Here is a 21,232-nt window from a genome sequence, read left to right as displayed (position 1 = left end):
GGAAAGAACTTAGGTCCCTGAGTCACTTCATGGACTCCAGCAAATCACACTGGACTCTGATGTGTCAAGCAGTACCTTATAGTGTGTTAAACCATCTAGATTTGGAAGAGAGGAAGCAGACTTGTTAAAAAGTTACTCTACCTTGACAAATTAGTTTACTTTGACTAATACATGTAATGAGTCCAAATGATCATTAGAGATTTTAATCATTCTAATCTCATAGATCTAGAAAAGCTGTGTTCATCTGCTTCTTGAGTTAGAAAGGACAAATAAGGAAGGTTATCATTCTCTGCCAATGGTGGGATCTCATAACTTCAGCCCCTGTTCCTTCTTTCCTTGTCTCATACCTACTACTGTTTGCTGGTCATTTGATATGCTTTCTCTACTCTCCAGAACATCCCTGCAAGGTAGGTATAATGATTTTCATTTTATAGATAAAGAAATGGAGTCTCAGAGTCATTGTGTGGCTTTCTCTTGGCAACACAAATAGAAAGTAGTCTATCTCCCAAGTCATTCACTGGGATCCAATGTCATATATTCGATTCTGTAGTATGATTGTTCCCAAAACTCATATATGAGGTTAACACATCTTCCTTTAGTCTTTATTCTTCACCTCTCACAATCACTTTCATGCTACCTAGGGGATAAGTCTATCAATGGTAATGGAGAGAACTCTAAACCACCATTTCAATATGTATGTTGATTTCATATTGCTGGGGGATATTAATTTTGCATTTATCCTGGAAATTAAATTTCTGTCAACTAGTGATATAAATTAGGTTATTTTAATAAAAATCGGTTTTGGAGACTTGGAATACCCAACAATGTAATTAGCAACATGATCAGAAAAGCTGAAGGAAAAGTTATACTTTCACAATGGAGCACTAGGGGGCCTCCTAACCTAGGTTTTCCAAATTAGTTATAACCCACTATCTCTGCATGCTACATACACGTTTGTTTATGTTTCTTTTTCACACCTCGTCTTTTACACACATAAGTATATTTTAAAGGGAACTTTTCAAATGAAAACCCAGTAATTTTCTCATATTCATTAAAACAATTTATCTGCATCATTATTAAAATGCAAATGCACACATACCGGATATATTTGATCATCCTCCTCCTAAAATTATTTCATGTCTTACATTTTGGAGTGGCCCACATTACAGAAGTTCGGCTCCTGCTAACAGGACTTGCCTTTCTTTACTGACGCCTGTGTTCTCTTCCTCAAAGCTATTTCCACATCTAGTACCTTGGGAATGAGCTGCCAGAATACTTTTTCCAAACATACCACTAAAGTGTATAAATAAATCATGTAATCTCTGGGCCTGCTTTCGAGGGTATAAAATGAAGGGCTTGGGATATATTGGTGATTCTGAATCTCAGCTGCACATAGAATTACTTTATAAGCTTGAAAAAAAATGCTTGAGTTCCACCTCAGGCTAATTAAATCAGAATTTGAGGAGTGAGGGGTAGTAGGATAGAAGGCACCAATAAAGTTTAAGAGCTCCGTCAGTGGTTCTAATTTATAACTAAGGCTGAGAATGACCTAACTACATTGCCTGCGAGGTCTAGTCTATTTCCAGCATTTGTAGGCGGTGTCTCAGCAGACCTGACATAAACGTTCAGACACATAGCCTACAAAAGCTTAGGTCTTCCACCTTACTTGAGGCTCAATTATCTCACTTTAAAATTCATTCCTAGAAATAAGGTTTCCTTCTTCAATTAACCATCTGCAAGTCCAGGATGAATGGACAGAGGTATTTTATCTACCTCTTCTCTATGCACCGTTGTGGAGATGAGGTCTTGTACATATACTACAAACTCATTTTTGACAAGGATGATAATTTTTAAAAGAGAAAGACCAACTCTTTAGGATACCAGTGTTGATTGTCCTCTATTAGGGTGACTGACTTAAAAGCCTAGGAATAGTGCAGAAGGGATATACATTTGCTACATTAATCAACACTGGCACCGTCTGAGTTTAGAATCTATTGGATGCTGTAAGTTACCATGTATTTTCTTAAAACCCAGTAGGTGCCATTTTTGCCTACAATTGCAGCACATCTTCAGCTGCAAGGAGTAAACTCAACTAGCACTGGCTTTGGGTATTCATGGTACCTATTTAATAGGAGTCCAAAAGACTCCTATTAAAGATGCTAACTTCGTCCTTTACTTCTGTTTACTAAGCATCTCTACCAAATCTAAACTAAAAATGTGATTTGTGGCATTTATACTTCAACCTGAATAGAAGTTGCCCTATTTTCCCTGTAGAGATGAGCGCTTTCCCTCCACGTAAGAAGGAACTAACAGCAGGCACACACATTGGACTCATTCTATCAGCCCTATGGAGACTCCAGTGTCGAAAGAGTATTTTCACTTTCTAAAGAGAAAGTAAAGAGCTAATGTCTCTGTCCTGGAGTGTATTGAAACTATTGTATTATTAAAATTTACAGTCTCTCCATAAAGCAGTTGCACGGACTGATGTTTTTCCACCCTCAGTGTGGAAGAACCAAATGTTGGAACAAGGATTACACATATTCACAAAAAAACCCTATATTCTTCATTTTAAATTGAACTAACGGATTCCGCGCAGTACTCACCCTAGCTGTACGCAAATCAGTGTCTCTAAGAATTGTTCACATCAACCTACTATTAGCAAGATTTTAGAAATGCATCTAGTCAAGATTTAGTGAGATTTGAAGAAAGTAATTCAATTCTTAGAGCCCTCCATCCCTGGGAATAAAATACCAGCAATTCAAACCTTATTTTGGTAAACGTTTAAATTCTTCATAACTTTATAAGAAAAGGAATTTCATATGTCATGCATTCTACTTACATGGTTCAAAAGAACCTTACCTGTCCAAAGTGTCATCAGAACTATACCGACTAATTGTAGCTTTTGACACATCTCTCTCATTTACTTTCCTGTAGCAAAAATAATTACCAAAAAAAAGTCAAATAATTATAAAAAAAGTTTATAAAACCTATATGGCAATATTTTGACCTATTTGAGTAGGAAATGTACACGTTACCAAGGAAAGATAGATTTGGAGTACCCAAATCTTCCAACTTGGATGGAATAAATTATGGAAAATCCAATATCCTATGCTAATAAAAGATTCTTCTCTGGCTTCAATTATTTCAAACAACAATGTAACATATTCAAATTAGGGATAAGGATATGTAAATCATACAACACAACACGCAAAATGGTTAATAACTAATATGTACTCTTGTCAATGTTGTTTATTTCTACATAATAGGAACTCAATCTTTTATACTCAACTATATTTTGTTTGCAGAATTTTAGCAGTGCCATAAACCAGCACCATGGACTAAATCCATAAATGCTTTGTTTAATATTCAGCACCGTGGACAGGGTTGAAAGAAGGGAACTTACAGGGAGAAGGAGGGGAAAGACAGCAAAGAAAGGAAAGGAAGGAAACAGGAAAAGCTGGGGAAAATGAAAAGGAGAAAGTGGGAAGCAAGAGAAGGGAAGGGTAGGAGGAAAAGAGGAAGAGAGAAGAGTGACAAGAAGAAGGAGAAGAGAGACAAGGGCAAAGAGAGGAGGGCAAGACAGATGAGCAAAAATGGGGGGAGGGATTTAGAAAATAACAGAAAAGAGGATAGAAGGCTCAATAGAAGGAATCATGATCATGGAAGCAAAAGAAAGATCTTGATCAAACATAAAAAAGCCTGTTTAATGCCTCCTATAACCCTATGATATAAAGCAAGCAAGCTTTTTGGAGAATTCTCCATTATTTATTGTTTCTTTTTTCAAGTATCATTTAAAGCCGTCCTATCCAAAGTATTGCATTAGAAGAAGTACTAAGACTAGGTACTAAAGATTTAATTTTAAACTTGATGTGGCATATTTTCACTAAGCAACTATTTGGATGTATTCAATATAAAAAGTACTACAAATAGTGCAAAAAGTATATTTGCTGTATTAGTAGTGGAGAAAGTAACATTTGCTATATTAATCAACACAGTTGTACTAATAAATATAAGGAAATCTAGAATAAAATAACTATAGCTGCCATCTACAGAGTAAGACGAACAAATCAGGAATGTATCTCCAAAGACAGAAAGTAGTGAGTGCCATAAAAGAGGTTTAGGTAAGGTGTAAGGAAGTTCTAAGTTGAGAAAGCTGATTTCTAGGTATGTAAACCAGAGAAGGCTTTATGGAATGAAGTGCAGTTTGAGCTGGGCCTTGGAGGGGAAATAGATGTGGAATAGATGTGAACATTTTCGAATAGAGGTAGAGGGAACAGTATCAGTTGAGTCAAGAAAAAAAGTGAAGAAAAATGCCAAATACAACTCCCCCAAAGTTTAATACAACCCCAGAGTGAAATCATGGCATGGTTCACCATAGTGTGTAATGTGTAAATGCAAGCAGGTGCTGGAGGGCCATCTGACCCCTTCCAGAAAACAGCCCCTCCCAAGACACTATCACTATGTCTCTTGGTGGCCGTTGTCTTCCTACTGCTTATCAAACTTGTAAGACAAGTTTCAACATGTTATTTTCATTCTCTCCCCTCCCTCACTTTCAACTAGGATGCAAGTTCTGTGAAAGCAGCGACTTTCCAATTGTGGATAATATGAAGGTATTATCTAAGGTGATGACAGTATATTATTTATTTTCCTTTATTTTCAGACCCCACTCATGTCAGCTCTCTGCACACATTGTCATCTCTGCTGGAAGTGTTTCTTTCCTTGCTCCATGCCCACCAGCCGGTCTTGCCCATTTGGGAAATTTTTCCTCATAATCCTTCAAGCATCATCACCAACACCAAAGACCACTTTCATGGTGAGGTCTCTGATTATTTAGGTAGAGTTAGTCTCCCCTCCTTTCTATTCCCATAGTGCACTCACACACCTCTACTATAGCACTTCCCGTGACAAACTTTAGTATTTTCATTTGTGGATATGTTTTCATGAATACAAGAGCTCCTTAAGGTCAAAGATTATGTTCTATGCATCTTTGTATTCCTGGAACCTGGCACAATGCTGGCACATAGTGGGCGCTCCAAAGTGGCTGTTGGGTGGGCATCAAGGTAAAGACAGCCTCTGTAGAGCAGAAAAATGACAAGTGACACCCTCTGAGCAAGTACCAGGAGAAAAACAATCTGCCCAACTCTTTTAGGGAGATTGATTCTGTGATGTTAGTTATAGGTCAAGGGGGAAATGTCTAGGGCTTACAGATTTTTGTTCCTTAAAAGACTGATATGCTACTTTAGCCACAATGCTGGCCACCACGAGGAAGGGTTCAGGAAACCAATACAATTTAAAATATGAAATAAGCATGAAAGGGATTATGCTCCTGTTAACCTAAAACACATTGTATGTACATTAAGAATATGAAGCATATTTCACACTTAAAAAACACAAGGGTCTGTGTTCTTTAATCATTCCAGAGAAAGGTGAATAACATACAGGCAGCAATTTCCACGGGTGGCTGGACTCAAATGATGAGCCTCTCCTTTGTTGGTGAGATCAGAGCCAGCTGAGAACCAGGCTCTGATCTTCAAAACCATAAAGACTAAGGACAGGGCCTCGGCAGAGTCTGCCAGATCACAGAACAGTAAATCAGATGAACTAAAAAGCTGGCATCGGGAAAATGAAATGGCAACTCTGTGTAGAGGGTTATATGCTCAGCACCCTTAAAACAGGTCAAAATTATTAAAAAGTTTAAAAGGGTTGAGAGAAATTCATAAACAAAAGTTTCCAAAATAGACATGTCCCAGGTGTCTGCTTAACTTTTTAAGATCCATGCCATAGAAAACATCCACACTCCCTTTCTAATTACATTTTAATGACAAACAGACACAAGCTACTAGACCAGATAAAACTTGTGTCTGATAAATAATTAGGTTCTTCTGATGGGTGTGGTTGTTTGTATGTATGTGAGTACAGGTGTGTTTTAGTAACAATATTCTCTATTTTTTATCAATCCGAGATTATTTACATCGTTGTGATTACTGTTTTGTCTTAATTTTTCTACTAAGTTGCTTTGATCAGTCTATTTGCCACTGAGGATCAGTTCATGTTTTCCCACTAGCCCAGGAGTTTCCAAAAAGAAAGGTACTGTACCACAAAGCAAGTGAACTCTGGAGTTGTTATTTCTGTGTTTTAGGATTCCTTTCCCTAAGGTTCAGAGATATCTAATGTGGTCATGTTGCTGTTGTTGTTTGTTTGTTTGTTTGTTCATTTGTTTGTTTGAGAAATAGGGTCTTCTTCCATCACCCAGGCTGGAGTACAATGGAGCATCACTGCCCACTGCAGCCTCAGTGTCTCAAGCTCAGGCAATCCTCCCACCTCAGCCCCTGGAGCAGCTGGGATGACAGGTGTGTACCATCACACCTAGCTAATTAATTTTTATTTATTTATTTATTTTTTAGACACAGGGTCTTGCCATGTTACCCAGGCTGGTCTCGAACCCCTAGGCTCAAGTGATCCTCCCACTTTGGCCTCCCAAAGTTTTGGGATTACAGGCATGAGCCATGGCACCCTGCCTGATCTGATCGTGTTTCTATGAGAGTCCTTTCTCTGCCTGTCAGGAGGACCACCTCTGTGGGATGCACAGAGGGTTGGTTATGTTCTGCCTCCAAGTCATGGTTCTGGAGAGGCAGAGTTTCCTTGTGGAAACCTCTGATGATATCACAGATTCTCCTTCACATGCCCAGAACATCGGAGAAAGCCCGAGGCATGCTGAAAATATTCAGCTGTCTTAAACAAGTCTTCTCTGAAAACTATCATCTTTGTGTTTCTGCTCATGATGTAACACACCTGAACACCCACCTGTCCAATGCATCATGGGAATTATGTCGGTTGAGCACCACCCTACCATAATTTTCATCTCTGCAAAGAAAGAACAAAAGTATGTCACATAGAAAGTTACCACAATATTGGCTAAGCACCAAATGAGAGACATGAGGGCAAGCTCACAATTTTTGGCAAGGTTAATTCATTTTACTTCAGTTGTGAGAACACAAAATTATGTATCTATTTTAACCAGTCACCACTTGAAAGAGCATGAGAAAAGAAACAAGTTTGTCAGTACAAATGATCATTTATCCCATGAGGTTTGCACATGATTCAACAATGAATGAGTGTTGTGATGTGTTTTGTTTTATCAGACTGTGGGAATATGAGCCCATTTGCTTTATATGTATTAGAAGAGTCCCTTTTGGCTTGAAGTCAAATACAAAAGCTTTCCACAAATTGTGTTGAAATTTAAGCAAGCCCATTATGTCTGGATATGTTGGTGGACTTGACAGTTCTCCTTCATAAAATGTGGGAAACTCAGTACCAATATTTGTGGTTAAGGAGATTAATAATTCACAGGAGACCTAGACCATTTTTGAACCATGAGAATACAGTTTGCTCTAGTTAATCATTAAAATAATCCTATGAATTAGGCAGTGAAGACACTGTCATATCCAGTTCACAGATGAGAAAATTGATTGGGGATTTTGTGGCTTTCCTAAGACCACAAGGTTAGCAAGTAACAGACATGGGTTTAGGACCCAGATCTTTTCATTGCAAACCATTGCTATTCCAACTGGTCAACCCTGCAATCAACCTTCATATGTAAAATCTCAAAGTAATATCATTCTTGTTTTGTACAGTGGAACTGAAAGTACAGGCCCTTTCAGGAAATGTCAAAACATGTAGTGAAGCCTTTGGATTTGAGCCAAGGCAGAAAGTACCTGAACCTATTTCATGTCAACCCAACCAAACCTGAAATACCACAATTTCCTGGTTATGCTCCAGTAACATTACTCAACCCTCTGGTACTTCTTCTTTTTTTTTTTTTTTTTTGACAGAGTCTTGCGCTGTCTTCCAGGCTGGAATGCAGTGGTGCAATATCTTTGCTCACTGAAACCTCTGCCTCCTGGGTTCAAGCAATTCTCCTGTCTCAGCCTCCCGAGTAGCTGGGATTACAGGTGCCCGCCATCACGCCCAGCTAATTTTTGTGTTTTTAAAGTGGAGATGGGGTTTCTTCATGTTGGCCAGGGTGGTCTCGAACTCCTGACTTGCCCACCTTAGCCTCCCAAAGTGCTGGGATTACAGGCCTGAGCCACCACGCCCGGCCTCTGGTACCATTTTTAGTGAAGCTATAAAAGAACTGTAGTAGACAATTAAATAGAAAGATGAACAGTAAAAGTGAAACAATGCCAGCAAATATATACTCTCAAAGACCCCAAGAGAACTTTCCTATCTTCCTCCATATCTCTTACTGAAATTTTTGAAAGAGCAGCAGATACCAGGCATGTTTTTATCTGAGGCAGAATTATAACACACAGCCCAGAACTGGGCCAGGGAAAATCAGGGAAGCATCAAAGCCAATTTTCCCTTCATTCAGCAGCTCCTATGCCATCCAAGTTGGCTTCCCTGGGTTTTCTTGGGGAGGCATGCCTGGTATAAAAGCAACATTCCTCCCAACTGTGATTTGTCTTATACGTTCTATCTTCACTCGTCTGTGTAAATATTGGCAATCCAAAATGTATGGTCTACATTTGACATGACACTATCACCACAGATAATTGGAATTGCTCTGACAGAAGCAATAAATGCTGTTTCACGGAAGGAAATGATTGTTGTCCAATAGTGCTAACTCCAGAAGTTAGTGTGAGTCTCTAAATCTCTAAACTCCTGTATATTTCCTTGAAATAATAATATTCAATAACAGAAATTAATAGATATTTTAAATTTAACATTTACATGAATGACCCTCAAATAACCATATCTGCACAGTTTGTAGATAGTTTAGAGTAAGTATCCTATAATGCAAGATTTCCCAACTTCAGGACTGTTGACACTTTGGGTTTGATAATTTTTTGTGTGAGAGCTGTCCTGTGATTTATAGGATGTTTACCAGCATCCCTGTTCTCTGCACATTAAATACCAGAAGCACTCCCCAATTTTAACAACAAAAATGTCTTCCAACCTTGCCAAATGTCTCCTGGAGGTAAAATTGTCCCTGGTTGAGAAACATTTGTGTAATGGAAAAACAATGAACCATGTTAAAATCTCATCTCTACCACTAAATAGCTATGTGCCACTAGACAAGTTACTTAGCTTCTCTGAGCTAGATCCCTCTTCTGTAAAATCAGGAGATATAACACCTACCTTGTGTTTTATTATAAAATTATTAGTGCTTTATACATAAAGTATCCAACATCAAGCTTAATAATAAAGAAATTATAAAATGTCTACATAATTTATAACATACACACATCATATATATCCGGGCTGGACAAACACCTATTGCAAATCTATATTGGCAATGAGGCTATATGCCTGTGGCCATAGTTTTCAAATCTTTAAACCTCTCAGCTAGTAGAAGTAATGCTCAAAACAAACAAAATTTTGTTGGTGGTAAGTACTTACAAAGTAATACCATATATCCCACCTTCCCAGTACCTAGAAGTAGATGACACTAAAATAAGTTGGTAATTTTTTAAATTTCTCTTGTACATATCAAAATTTTATATACTAAATTTGGAATTATACTATTTTTGTTTATTTCAGCTGACATGATCAACATAGCAGGAATTGTCCAATCATAGATTAACTGTTACCTTTTTGGAAACTGGAAAGTCGTGTTTTCTTTTCAATTTACCAAGTAAGCACAAACATCTATCCTAGGTAATAACCAGGCTCTCTCTCAGTAATGACTCACATTCTCTTATGTATGTGGATATTTAAAATGGCAGAGATATTCTTGAAACTCTGATGTGTAACCTATTTATGCTTACTAAGTCTTACCAAAAATTAGACCATGCAACAAAGTGTTTCAGGAGAAAAGCATTCACTTTTCAGATGAGCATTAGCTTCCCAAACAGAGAATGCCTCTCTCTGCCCCTCCATCCACCCACCACGCTCCACACCAGCTTACTTTTCTTCTTCAGGGCGTTTCTTTATCCAACTGTTATCCTGTAAGAAAGTTCTTCTTTTGTTCACCTCGTGAAAATCCTGCTGCTTCCTTGTGGTTCCCAGAGTGGTGCTCTTCATCTCTATCAACAGAAACATGAAAGACTGGAAGATGTAATACTGTGGAGTTGAGCGTGGGCTTGTTAACCTGAAAATCCTGAGAGGCACAACTGATTGGCCAGCATCAATCTTCTAGGCTGGCAAGTCCAGTACTGATTCTAAGTAGGATGCACCAGCAAGAAAGAACAGATCCCACACCCCATCACCAAAGATAACACATATAGCTGCTCAGGTGCCAACTGAAACTGCCAGTGCCACTTATGAGGCCCCATCCAGTTCCTGGGAAAGGAGAACTCCCAGCCTGGGATAAACCGAGCCAGGATTTAGTGGGCTGGCCATTTTACCCCATAAGAAATATACCTTGGAAGCCCACAAAAGACTGTTTTTATAATACCTAGTAATAGTCAATAAGTCCTGGTCATTTGATTCTAAGTAACTTAATTCTTGTATCCTGTAAGAGCCAAACACAAAGAAGGTCATATTTTAAAAAAATATATTTTTATTGATTTTAAAAAAAATGAATTCCAATTACATGACTAAAAGCTGTGGCATGTATACTTTTCCTTAAGCCTAACTTTGCAATGCTAATTAAATTAGACTGTTGTTTCTAAGCATTCAATGTCTGTATTAAAGAATTGAGATCTGTGAGTTGTTTTTCTGAAATTTTAAAGTTTTCTGAGTAAGAGAAATATCATGTACATTACCATTTCCTGTGGGAGACATTTTTCTCATGGTAACATTGGACATGCTGCCTTCCAGTAAGGACCTAAAAGAAAAATGGGAAATAGAGAAAGCACAACAATGACTCTAAGAACCTGTAAGTGACTGTTCCATGACTGAGATTCACTTTTCAATAACAGTGACAGTCACATGGTCTGTCATAACAAATGCATGACATAAAATGCCCCTGAGAGTTCATCTCTTCCAACATATTTATTTTACAGATGGAGAAAATAAGGCCCAGGGCGTTTTGTGATTCCAGCGTTATATCATAAGCAATTGGTAGAATCAGGCCATCAATTGATTCATGTGTTCAATCAATAATTACGCATGGAATGCTTACACTGTCCCTGGCACTGAGCCTGGTGCTGGGGGCAGAAAAATGAGTTAGACAAGTGTCTGGTCATGGTCAAGAGGAAGAGAGAGAGATTGTGCTGAACCCACAGCGCACTATGAATGCCCAAAGAAGGGCTCCTCAGCTCCTTCCTGAAAAAAGCCAAAGCAAACTCAGGAAATTGCTGTGTAATTAGAAGGAAAGCAGCCAGGCACATGGAAATCACAGACTTTGAGAAGCACTGGTGATTTTAGGCAACCGCCACATGGAAAACTCAAAGTTACTGAACTACTCTTCTGGTGTTAAGGGGTTAAGGTAACCCACAGCACCAGTCTGCCCAGGACTGATCCAGTTCCCCAGAACTGAGTTATGACTTTGTGGGTCCTAGGTACTTTTGCCTTCAGGGTCCCTTCTTACACAGACATACACACACACACAAATTTAAAATTATATCTTATGACTATGTTAGTATGAATATGATCCTGGCTGGCTTCATTGTTATTATTGTTATATCAATATTTTTCTTCTGTTATTGAAAGAAATAAAAATTAGAATGCTTTTGTGGATCATAAATGTATTGTGGGCCTTTGTGAGCCTAAGTTAACCCTGCGTCTTCCTGAAAGTGGAAACCAGAAAAGTCCTGGGCAAACCTGGATGGCTGGTCACCCTACGTGGGGTTATTATGTCCTTTCCAGTGTCTATCTCACCCAGACTGTATATGGAACATAGGAGGGGCATTCAAGCTCAAGTCAGAAGCAAGTTTTAGGTCCATATTTATCACATTCAATGTCTAGAAAATGAACCACTTAATCTCCCTGCAAAATGAGGCTATTGAAACCTGCCATCTGCTTCCTAAGTTGCTGTGATGATCAAATGAATAATGTACAGAAAAAAACACTTCGTTAAACAATCAATGCTATTGGACTTAAGGAAATATTATTGGACAACTGTCTATAGGTATAACTTGGGGTTCTAAAAGCCCCCACTTCCTGTCCTCTAATGGGAAAGTATTTCCTGCAACAACTTGCCATAGGACCTGAAGCGGGAAAGACACACTTCTCTGGATCAAGGTATTATTTTCCTTGGGGTCTCTTTTTAGAATGTCAGTAGCACTGCAGAAGATCAGAGGTGGAGGCTGTAAGTGTCCAGACCAGCTCCCCCTCGCCAGTCTGAAGCTTGGCAGCTACAGGCTCATGAATGCACCTTTCCTGAGGATTTGCCCTTCACTCTGCCTGGCTGGTTGCACAGCCTCCCCACTCACTACAACCTGGAGCTGGTGGCTGACTGACCGGGATAAAAAAGGTCAGTCCCTTGCCTCAAGATAGAATCAATTTTATCCAGTGACTTGCACTTCAGAGCTGGGATCCGGCAGTAGATCAGCCAGCAGAGAGCACATCCTTGCTCACTTCCTTCCCGGCCTTCCCCTGCCTCTCTCCCTTCTCCTGAAAGCACACCCTCAATAACTCACAAGCACCCAAATGCCTCTCAGAAATGGCTTCTGGGAAACCTAACCTAAGATGTGGATTAAGAACCAATGTATTCATTACGACCATTACCTTCACAGGGACCAGAAGCTGTTCGCTGCATGAATAGCTGATTCTGAAGGTCTTAGTGGAGTTAGAAAGAACTGCATCTAAGTGATGCTGTTTACTGACTATGTCACCTTAGGTATGTTATTAGCTCAGGTCTCTTATTTGTATAATGAGGTGAAATAGGAACATTATGAGGTTCAAATATTACTAGATAACATATGTAAAGTGTCTAATTATTGCCCAGCACACAGTAGGTGCTTGATAATTTTTAACTCCATACTCCATCACCTTGGCAAGCAGAGAGCAAAGACATAGGAGAGGTATGGTTGGATGTGGGAAGGGATGGAACAGACTTGAACTTGGGCAGCTGGGCACACCAGGAGTGTCAGGGATCCCCTGGCTGGCTATGTTTGGAGGCTGCATAGATAAACTCTGGCAAAATGAAGGTAAAGAAGCACCTAAAGGCAAACTTAAAGCTCAACTAGTGACTATTTTGCCTCTCTCTGGGAGTGTGTCTCAGGACTTTTGGCTAACCTTTTTCCTGTTTCTAAATGGGCTCTGATATATTTTTTTTCCTCTTAGCCGATAAAGACCTGGAGAGTTCTCAGTTGATTGCACTAGAATTCTCAGGTGGTCAAAATGCTGATTGCATAATTAGTGATACATCTGCAGAGACAGTAATGCAATTGTGAGACAAAAGACAGGGTAAATGGAGAAAGGGTGTTTTACAATTACCTGCTTATTTTTCTGTCCCTTCCAAGAGACTGTGTTTCCAGTGGGCAAGGCCTAAATCTTTTCCTTCCATTCCCAGCATCTGGGAGAGAGTAGGTCTCCCCCGGGTGCTTGTTACTGGCCAAGTCATGTTCCTCCAAAATTCGTATGTTGAAGTTTCCATCGCTAGTATCTCAGAAGGTGACTATATTTGGAGATAGGGTCTTTAAAGGGGTGATTAAGTTACATCCATGCCCCTGAGCAAACTATCGCGAGAACAGAAAACCAAACACCGCCTGTTCTCACTCATAGGTGGGAATTGAACAATGAGAACACTTGGACACAGGAAGGGGAAAATCACACACCCCGGCCTGTTGTGGGGTGGGGAGGGGGGGAGGGATAGCATTAGGAGATATACCTAATGTAAATGACGAGTTAATGGGTGCAGCACACCAACATGGCACATGTATACATATGTAACAAACCTGCACGTTGTGCACATGTACCCTAGAACTTAAAGTATAAATAAAATATAAATAAATAAGAGGTGATTAAGTTAAAACAATGCCCTTAAGGTGGGCATTAATTCAACCTGACTGGTGACCTTGTAAGAAGAGAAAATTTAGAAACACAAAGAGACACCAGAGGAAAGGCCACTTTGAGGACACAGTAAGGAGGTGGCCATCTGCAGGCCAAGGAGAGAGGCCTCAGGAGAAATCCAAATCTGCCAATACCTTGATCTTGGGTGCCCAGGCCCCACAACTGTGAGACAATGATTTTCTGTTATTTAAGTCACCCATCTGTGGTATTTTGTTATAACAGCCTGAGCAAACTATGGAATCCTTATGAAAAAAGTAATTTGAAGAGTTATAAGATAGCCAAGTCATTCAAAGAGCTTTGGTCCACACTGCACCTGATCTGTGCCCTCTGTGTCTTCAAATGGTTTACTGCACAGGATAATTGCTATTAGAATAAAGATCCACTGGTCGAGTCCCTGCCCTGAACAGGGTACCTCCCAGGCATTGTCTCTCATTTTTCACATAAACTCTGCAGGGTGGCTCTTGGTACCTCCAACTCCAAGGTGAGACTACTGGAGCTCAGAGAGAGGATGAAACATGTCCAAAGTGTTAAGGGGCTGTGTCGGGCTTCTAAACCAAGCCACGTCCTCCTCAGCAAACAGCACTAATGCCCATCAGTAGTCACTGCAAGACTAGGCTGCTGCCCTGGTGTTAGAGCGAAAGCAGGAACGTGGATGCAGGGGCTTGCCTGGTGCTGGGCATCTCACTCCTTGGAAGTCCCATGACCTCCGTCAAGTGCTTGGTACCAGGGCAGCCTCTCAATGAACTGCTGCAGCAAACAAACCTTCACAGGACAGCCTTCTCTGTGTGTTCCCCAATATTCCTTTGGTTAAAAACATGGCCACACAAAAACTTGTACACGAATGGTCATGGTAGCACATAACAGCCAAAAAGTAGAAATGACCCAAATGTCCATCAGTGGACGAATGGATACACAGCATGGCATCTCTGTGCAACAGAATATTACTCAGCATAAAAGGGAACAAAACACTGATTCATCCTACAACGTGAATGAAACTTGAAACATTAAGCTAAATGAAAGAAGCCAGGCACAGAAGAGGACACACTGTACGGCTCCATTGATATGAAATGTACAGAACAGTCACATCCATAGAAAAGAAAGTGGATTAGTATTTTCCAGGGGTTAAGGGGAGAGGTGAATGAAGAGTGACTGCTAAAGGGAATGGGTTTCTTTTTGGGGTAAAATTAAAACACACTGGAATTAGATAGTGGTGATGGTTGCACAATCTTGCGAATATATATATATAACACAATAAATATAAATAGATAATATTATTTTTTTTTTTTTTATTAAATTTATTATATATATATAATTTAATAATGAATATAATATAGTAATATGTTAATTATTAATATGATAAATACTAAAAATAATATGGCCATATTATATATTTTAATTTATCGATATAAATTATATATTTATGATATAAATTATATATATATATATACATTTTTTTTTTTAGACAGAGTCTCACTCTTCACCCAGGCTGGAGTGCTGTGGCACGATCTCGCCTCACTGCAACCTCTGCCTCCTGGGTTCAAGCAATTCTCGTGCCTCAGTCTCCTGAGTAGCTTGGACTATAGGTGTGTGCCACCACATCTGGCTGATTTTTGTATTTTTAGTAGACATGGAGTTTTGCCATGTTGGCCAGGCTGTTCTCAAAGTCCCGGCCTCAAACAATCCACCTGCCTTAGCCTCCCAAAGTGCTGGGATTACAGGTGTGAGCCACCGCACCCAGCTGTGAATATATTTTTTTAAAAGCACTGAATTTTACACTTTAAAATGGTGAATTTTATGGTATGTAAATTATATCTCAACTACAAAAACAAAAACTGGCAGCAGGCCAGGCCGTCTTTGAGCTAGAGAGGTAGAAAAGACACTCTTATATGTCCCGTGTGGTTTTGCCAGAATAAAATGGAATCAGATTATATTTTACAAGATTATCCCAGTCCCATGAGGATTTGTGCACCTCCATACACTGCTAACAATTGAGCCCTCTCTGGTATGCATCTGTATCAACTCCTAAATGTTAAACTGGTGTCTTGAGTGACTGATGGATCATTCATCATTGTGGCCTGAAAATATGCTCTCTGATCCTGAACTATGCAGGAAGCTGTCAAATTTATACAATAGAGACAAGCAGGCCTAGGCTTCTGCGGAACTCACAAACAGAAACCACATAAATAATATAAACACACATATTCAGGAACATCCTAGTTTAAAACTTTCTGTCTTCTGATTGGATCTTAGTTCCCAATTGTGGTTTAAAAAGAGTCACACTATTGTACAGGAAAGCAGAATGAGAGTTGTAAGGATAAAGTCAATCCCAGGCAAGAGCATGTCTATGTGAATTAACAATGCAGTATAGCAGATTATGTGACAATAAGAGAATGTAATATTCTACCACGTTACCAAAACATGGAACCATTGGGTAGTGTGTTCTGTTATTTCAATTGAGCACATGCTATTTTAAAATATATATTACATATAAAGACATACAAATAGCTAACAGGTAAAATGCTCAACACCACTAATCATCAACGAAGGCAAATCGAAACTAAATGAGATACCATCTTACCCCAGTTAGAATGACTATTATTAAAAGGACCAAAATGACAGATGCTGGCAAGGATGCAGAGAAAAGAGAACTCTCATACACTGTTGGTGGGAATATTAATCAGTACAACCTCTATGCAAAATAGTGTGAACATTTCTCAAAAAACTAACAGTAGAACTACCATATGATCCAGCAATCCCACTGCTAGGTATCTATCCCAAAGAAAAGAAATCAGTATATTAAAGGGATACCTGCACTCATGTGTTTATTGCAGCACTATTCACAATAGCAAAGATATTGAATCAACCTAAGTGCCCATCAACAGACAAATGGATAAAGCAAATAGAGTATATATGCACAATGGAACTATACACAGTGGAATACTCTTTGACCATAAAAAAGAATGAGATCCTGTCATTTGTAGCAACATGGATGGAACCAGAGGCCATTATGTTAAGTGAAATAAGCCAGGCACAGAAGGACAAGTGCTGCATGTTCTCATTCATATGTGGGAGCTAAAAAACTTAATCTCATAGAAGTGGAGAGTAGAATGATAGATACCGGAGACAGGTAGGAGTATGGGTGGAAAGGGGAATGAAGAAAGGTTGGTTATGAGTAATAGCTCTAATGTTTGATATCAGGCTAGGGTGAGTAAGCAACAACATTATGGATATTTCAAAGTAATCAGAAGACTCAGAATGAAGCTAATGCAGAAAAATGTTAAACATTCAGGTGATGGATACCTTGACACGATCACTATACACTCTATGCATGTAACACACACGTATACCACAAATATGTAAAATACTTTATATCAATAAAAGATAAAATACATAAACTATATATGTAGTATATAGTTAGTAAATACAGTCTATATATAAATAATTTACTTATAAGTATTTACAAGCACCCAAATGCCTCTCAGAAAAGGCTTCTGGGAAACCTAACCTAAGATGTGGATTAAGAACCAATGTATTCATTACGACCATTACCTTCACAGGGACCAGAAGCTGTTCGCTGCATGAATAGCTGATTCTGAAGGTCTTAGTGGAGAGCTATCCCTCTAGCTATAAAATTAGAATTCAGTTTTTAGAAAACATACTTATACTCATTAAAACACATAAATTTATCTTATGCATGCCATATTCTTCCACTCATGCTACTTATGCCAACCTCCCTGAATAAATATCCTGTGCATGTGAAAATTTCCCTTATTTTCTTTTAGAAAGTGTATTAGTCTGTTCTCATGCTGCTAATAAAGACATACCCCAGACTGGGTAATTTATAAAGGAAAGAAGTTTAATTGGCTCACAGTTCCACATGTCTGGGGAGACCTCACAATGATGGTAGAAGGCAAATGACAAGCAAAGTCACATCTTACATGAGGGCAGGCAAGAGAGCATGTGCAGGGGAACTGCCCTTCATAAAGCCATCAGATCTCACGAGACTTATTCACTATCACGAGAACAGCATGAGAAAAACCCCACCCCCGTGCTTAAATTACATCCCACCAGGTCCCTCCCACGACATGTGGGGATTCTTACAATTCAAGGTGAGATTTGGGTGGGGACACAGAGCCAAATCCTATCAGAGAGTTAAAGATACACGCTGATCTTTATACAGACTTCCTGCCCATCTTAATGTCAACACCCTTCTTTTCCCCATTACATCTTATTCTTAGCTTCCCTTTATGCTCCAGAACTTTCCATCTCCCTCAAACCCTCAAAATTCATCTGACCCTCAAGGCCTCAGGATCTTTCTGTCTACTAGCCAATCTGAAGTAAAATGTGCCTGAACAGGTGACATGTTAATGTGTTAGCAGTGGCATATGAGGAAAAATGATTGACAGCCCTTGAGCAAGAAAGTCCCAGATTGTATGTGTCCCAGCTTCATCACTCATTAGCTACTTGGACCAAGTCTCTGCTTCTGCCTCTGCAAAGAGGAAGTTATAGCAATCTTAAAAGGTTGTTATGGAAATTAAATGAGATAATGCTTTGTAAATTACAAATTCCCATAAAATCATCTAAAGCATTTTATTGTTTGAACTTTCCTCCCTACCTCACAGACCCTAAAAGGGCAGCAGAAGCCTAGGTCAGAGGAGGACTGAGGTGGGATATGGGTAGAATACCAAAGAAAATTTAAAACACAGCAAAATCTGGGTTTTTGGCCAGAGAGCTATGTACTATGGAAGAGGCAGCTGGGATGTCCCAGAGAAAGAAAGTGGGTTTACTGGAAACTATTCCTAGGGAATATCCCAGAGGTTCTGGGATGAAGCCAGTGGGGGTGTTTATAGGATACCTGAGGCTAGTCATTAACAGAGAGAAAGAGGGTAAGGCCCATGAGCTTGTTCAAACGTCTTATTTCACTGGTTTTCATTTAACCAGGTCTTCTGGAAAACACCTAGCTGACAAAAGCATGAAATATCAGACCCTATGGCGGAATGTTGGGTCTGATTGGAGCTATCCCTAAACATAAAATGATGAAGAGATACCTGTTTTCTTCTACACATCTTTTTGCAGGAATTTCTGATGATCCAAGAGTTGATTAAGACTTCAGCCCTCCCAGCAGGGTACATAACTCTGGGTGCAGACCTCCAGATGGGCAGAGGATGAGGGAGTGAGGGATGGAAGGCAGTGGCACTGAGTTCATTGCAAAGGGTCTGCTTGCAAATCCTTCTGCACTCAGCATCCAAGCATTTTTATACCAAATCCATCATACCCTTTTGTCAACCAGTAAATTACTGAAAATATAATTAGTCTTATATGTGAAACATCATGAATTTTTTTATTTTAAAAATGAATTTTCATTCTGAAAACAGTAATCATTACTATAGATTTTGGGGTAAATCTAAATTTTTATTTTAAGAATTATTCCAGAATGCCATGCCTCTGTCTTTAAAATTACAAATGTTACTCACATTTTTTTTTAATGTTTAAGATTTATCTTAAATTTTGGGGGGGCTGGGGGGCGGTATGTTCCAATGGGAGACGACAATAAGGAAAGGTCCAGTCATGATGATCTGGAGATTTCCAAGTAGAGACTCATAGCAGACAATGACTGCATATCCGATATCCATTCTCCCCTTCTTTCTTACTGATAGCTAAAGCCACATTTCTCAGGCTCTCTGAAGCTAGCAGTAGACACATTTGTAGTTCTGACTATTACAATTGAAGTGCAAGTCCCTGGGAAGAATGTGTGCTTTTGTGCTCCCCGACTCTTTTCTGAAACTAAGGTGGCTTGCAGGAGGGAGGAGCAGTCCTCTTGGACCTTAGGGACTGTGGGCAACCATAGGGACTAAATTCACACACGAAAAATAGCAGAGCAGGAAGTTAGAAGGGACCTGGTTCCTTGACAGTGTCATAGAGTTGCCACAATAGCCCTGTATTATCTATCTCTGAGCTTCTCCTTCCAAGAGAAAAATAAACCTCCTCATTTGTTTAAGAGATTTATTTTCCTTTTTTCTTTTCTTTTTTTTTTTTTTTTTTTTTTTTTTTTTTTTGTTACTTAAGCCTAATGCTCTTCCTCCATGTCACTAAGCCATCGTGCAGCAAATAAAAGGTCCAAATGTTGACAGGAGTCTACAAATGATATGTGTGATTCTTTTTTTTCTCTCTCTCTCTAGTTTTGGTAGTGGTGAATGTCACTCCTCAAAATTCATATGTAATTGCAAGGATGTGTGATGCTTTTATCAACAAAAGATATGTGTTCAATGTTCCTAGAAAGAAGGGTCACATGTTAAGCCCCTACCATGTACCACCTGCTGTACCACATGTTTTATGCACATTATCTTATTTAATCCTTCCAGGTCAGTACTATTATCTATAATTATGGGAGTCCAAACCTCAGAGAGGTGAAATAACCTGCCCAAAGTACACAGTTAGAGGAAGAATCAGAAACTGCAGTTAGGTCTGTGTGACTGCAGCACCAGAGCTCTTTTCCATAAGTGATACTATATGTACCTCAAAGTGCCATGTGATATGACCCATATCAGGCACTCAGAGAAATGCTTGGAGTCCCAGATGATGGATGCTCATGGGAGAACAGGTGAGAGGAACAGCAGGAATGAACGACGGCCCCAACATTTCCTGACAGCTCAGCCTCAAAACTCACTCTCCGATGACCACACTGCAGCCAGAAGTGGCTTGACATGGTTCCCGACTGGACTCCGGTTCAGCTAACTGGATTTATTTCTAAGTGCCACATTTCAGTTTCATTCCAATTAGGTTTTTAGCTTCTCACAAAAAAGATAAAACTCTAATCTTGGCTTCTCAAAAGACTGTTGCCAGTACATATGCCTACTGATTACAGACACCAGCAAGTGTGTTTTAGAAGTGTAATATTATGAGAAAAGACGTGTGAACACTGTCTCTCCTATGCTGGGAAGTAGAAAACCATTTACCTATGAAGCACTGAACGCATGTGTTGAAAATCATGATGTGAAATCACAACGTCAAAGTCTATGAGGAGAGAGGGAAAAAATATTTTCAATTACTGGCCCATCTTTCATTTCCTCTTTGTGGCCAAACACCAGAAACAGCTAGTTTTATCTGCTGCCTAATGCTTCTGCCCAAGGACATTTGTCTTTAGGTTTTACATGAAATCACTGCTCAAGTTCTAAATCATGAAATCAATCAACTTTCTTAGCTCTTTTTGTATGCATTTGAAACTATCAGCATCTCCTATTTCTTACATTTGTCTTCTTTTCAGCTTCTCCTCATCTCTCTATGCCCTTAATCAATTTCCTTCAGTATTTTTTTTTTTTTTTTTTTTTTTTTT

General features: G+C 39.3%; 1 protein-coding gene across 7 annotated transcripts in view; it reads right to left on the bottom strand.

The window, feature by feature from the left end:
* The window catches only part of SCEL (sciellin), a 111,538-nt gene that overhangs the window by 80,935 nt on the left and 9,371 nt on the right, over nucleotides 1–21,232 (bottom strand). For all 7 annotated transcript variants that reach the window (XM_017871210.1, XM_017871211.1, XM_017871216.1 and 4 more), the window contains exons 2-5: nucleotides 10,707–10,768; nucleotides 9,908–10,025; nucleotides 6,805–6,864; nucleotides 2,860–2,928 (exon numbers count right to left, since the gene is read on the bottom strand). In XM_017871210.1, the coding sequence (XP_017726699.1) occupies nucleotides 2,860–2,928; nucleotides 6,805–6,864; nucleotides 9,908–10,025; nucleotides 10,707–10,749 (290 nt within the window). In that variant the 5' untranslated portion in view covers nucleotides 10,750–10,768. The remainder of the gene's footprint in view (nucleotides 1–2,859; nucleotides 2,929–6,804; nucleotides 6,865–9,907; nucleotides 10,026–10,706; nucleotides 10,769–21,232) is intronic.

This window comes from Rhinopithecus bieti, unplaced genomic scaffold (genome assembly GCF_001698545.2).
Source record: "Rhinopithecus bieti isolate Rb0 unplaced genomic scaffold, ASM169854v2 scaffold_4981, whole genome shotgun sequence".
NCBI classification, from domain to species: domain Eukaryota; kingdom Metazoa; phylum Chordata; class Mammalia; order Primates; family Cercopithecidae; genus Rhinopithecus; species Rhinopithecus bieti.
The sequence above is the reverse complement of the archived record's forward strand: the minus strand, read 5'-3'. Positions and strand labels throughout refer to the sequence as shown.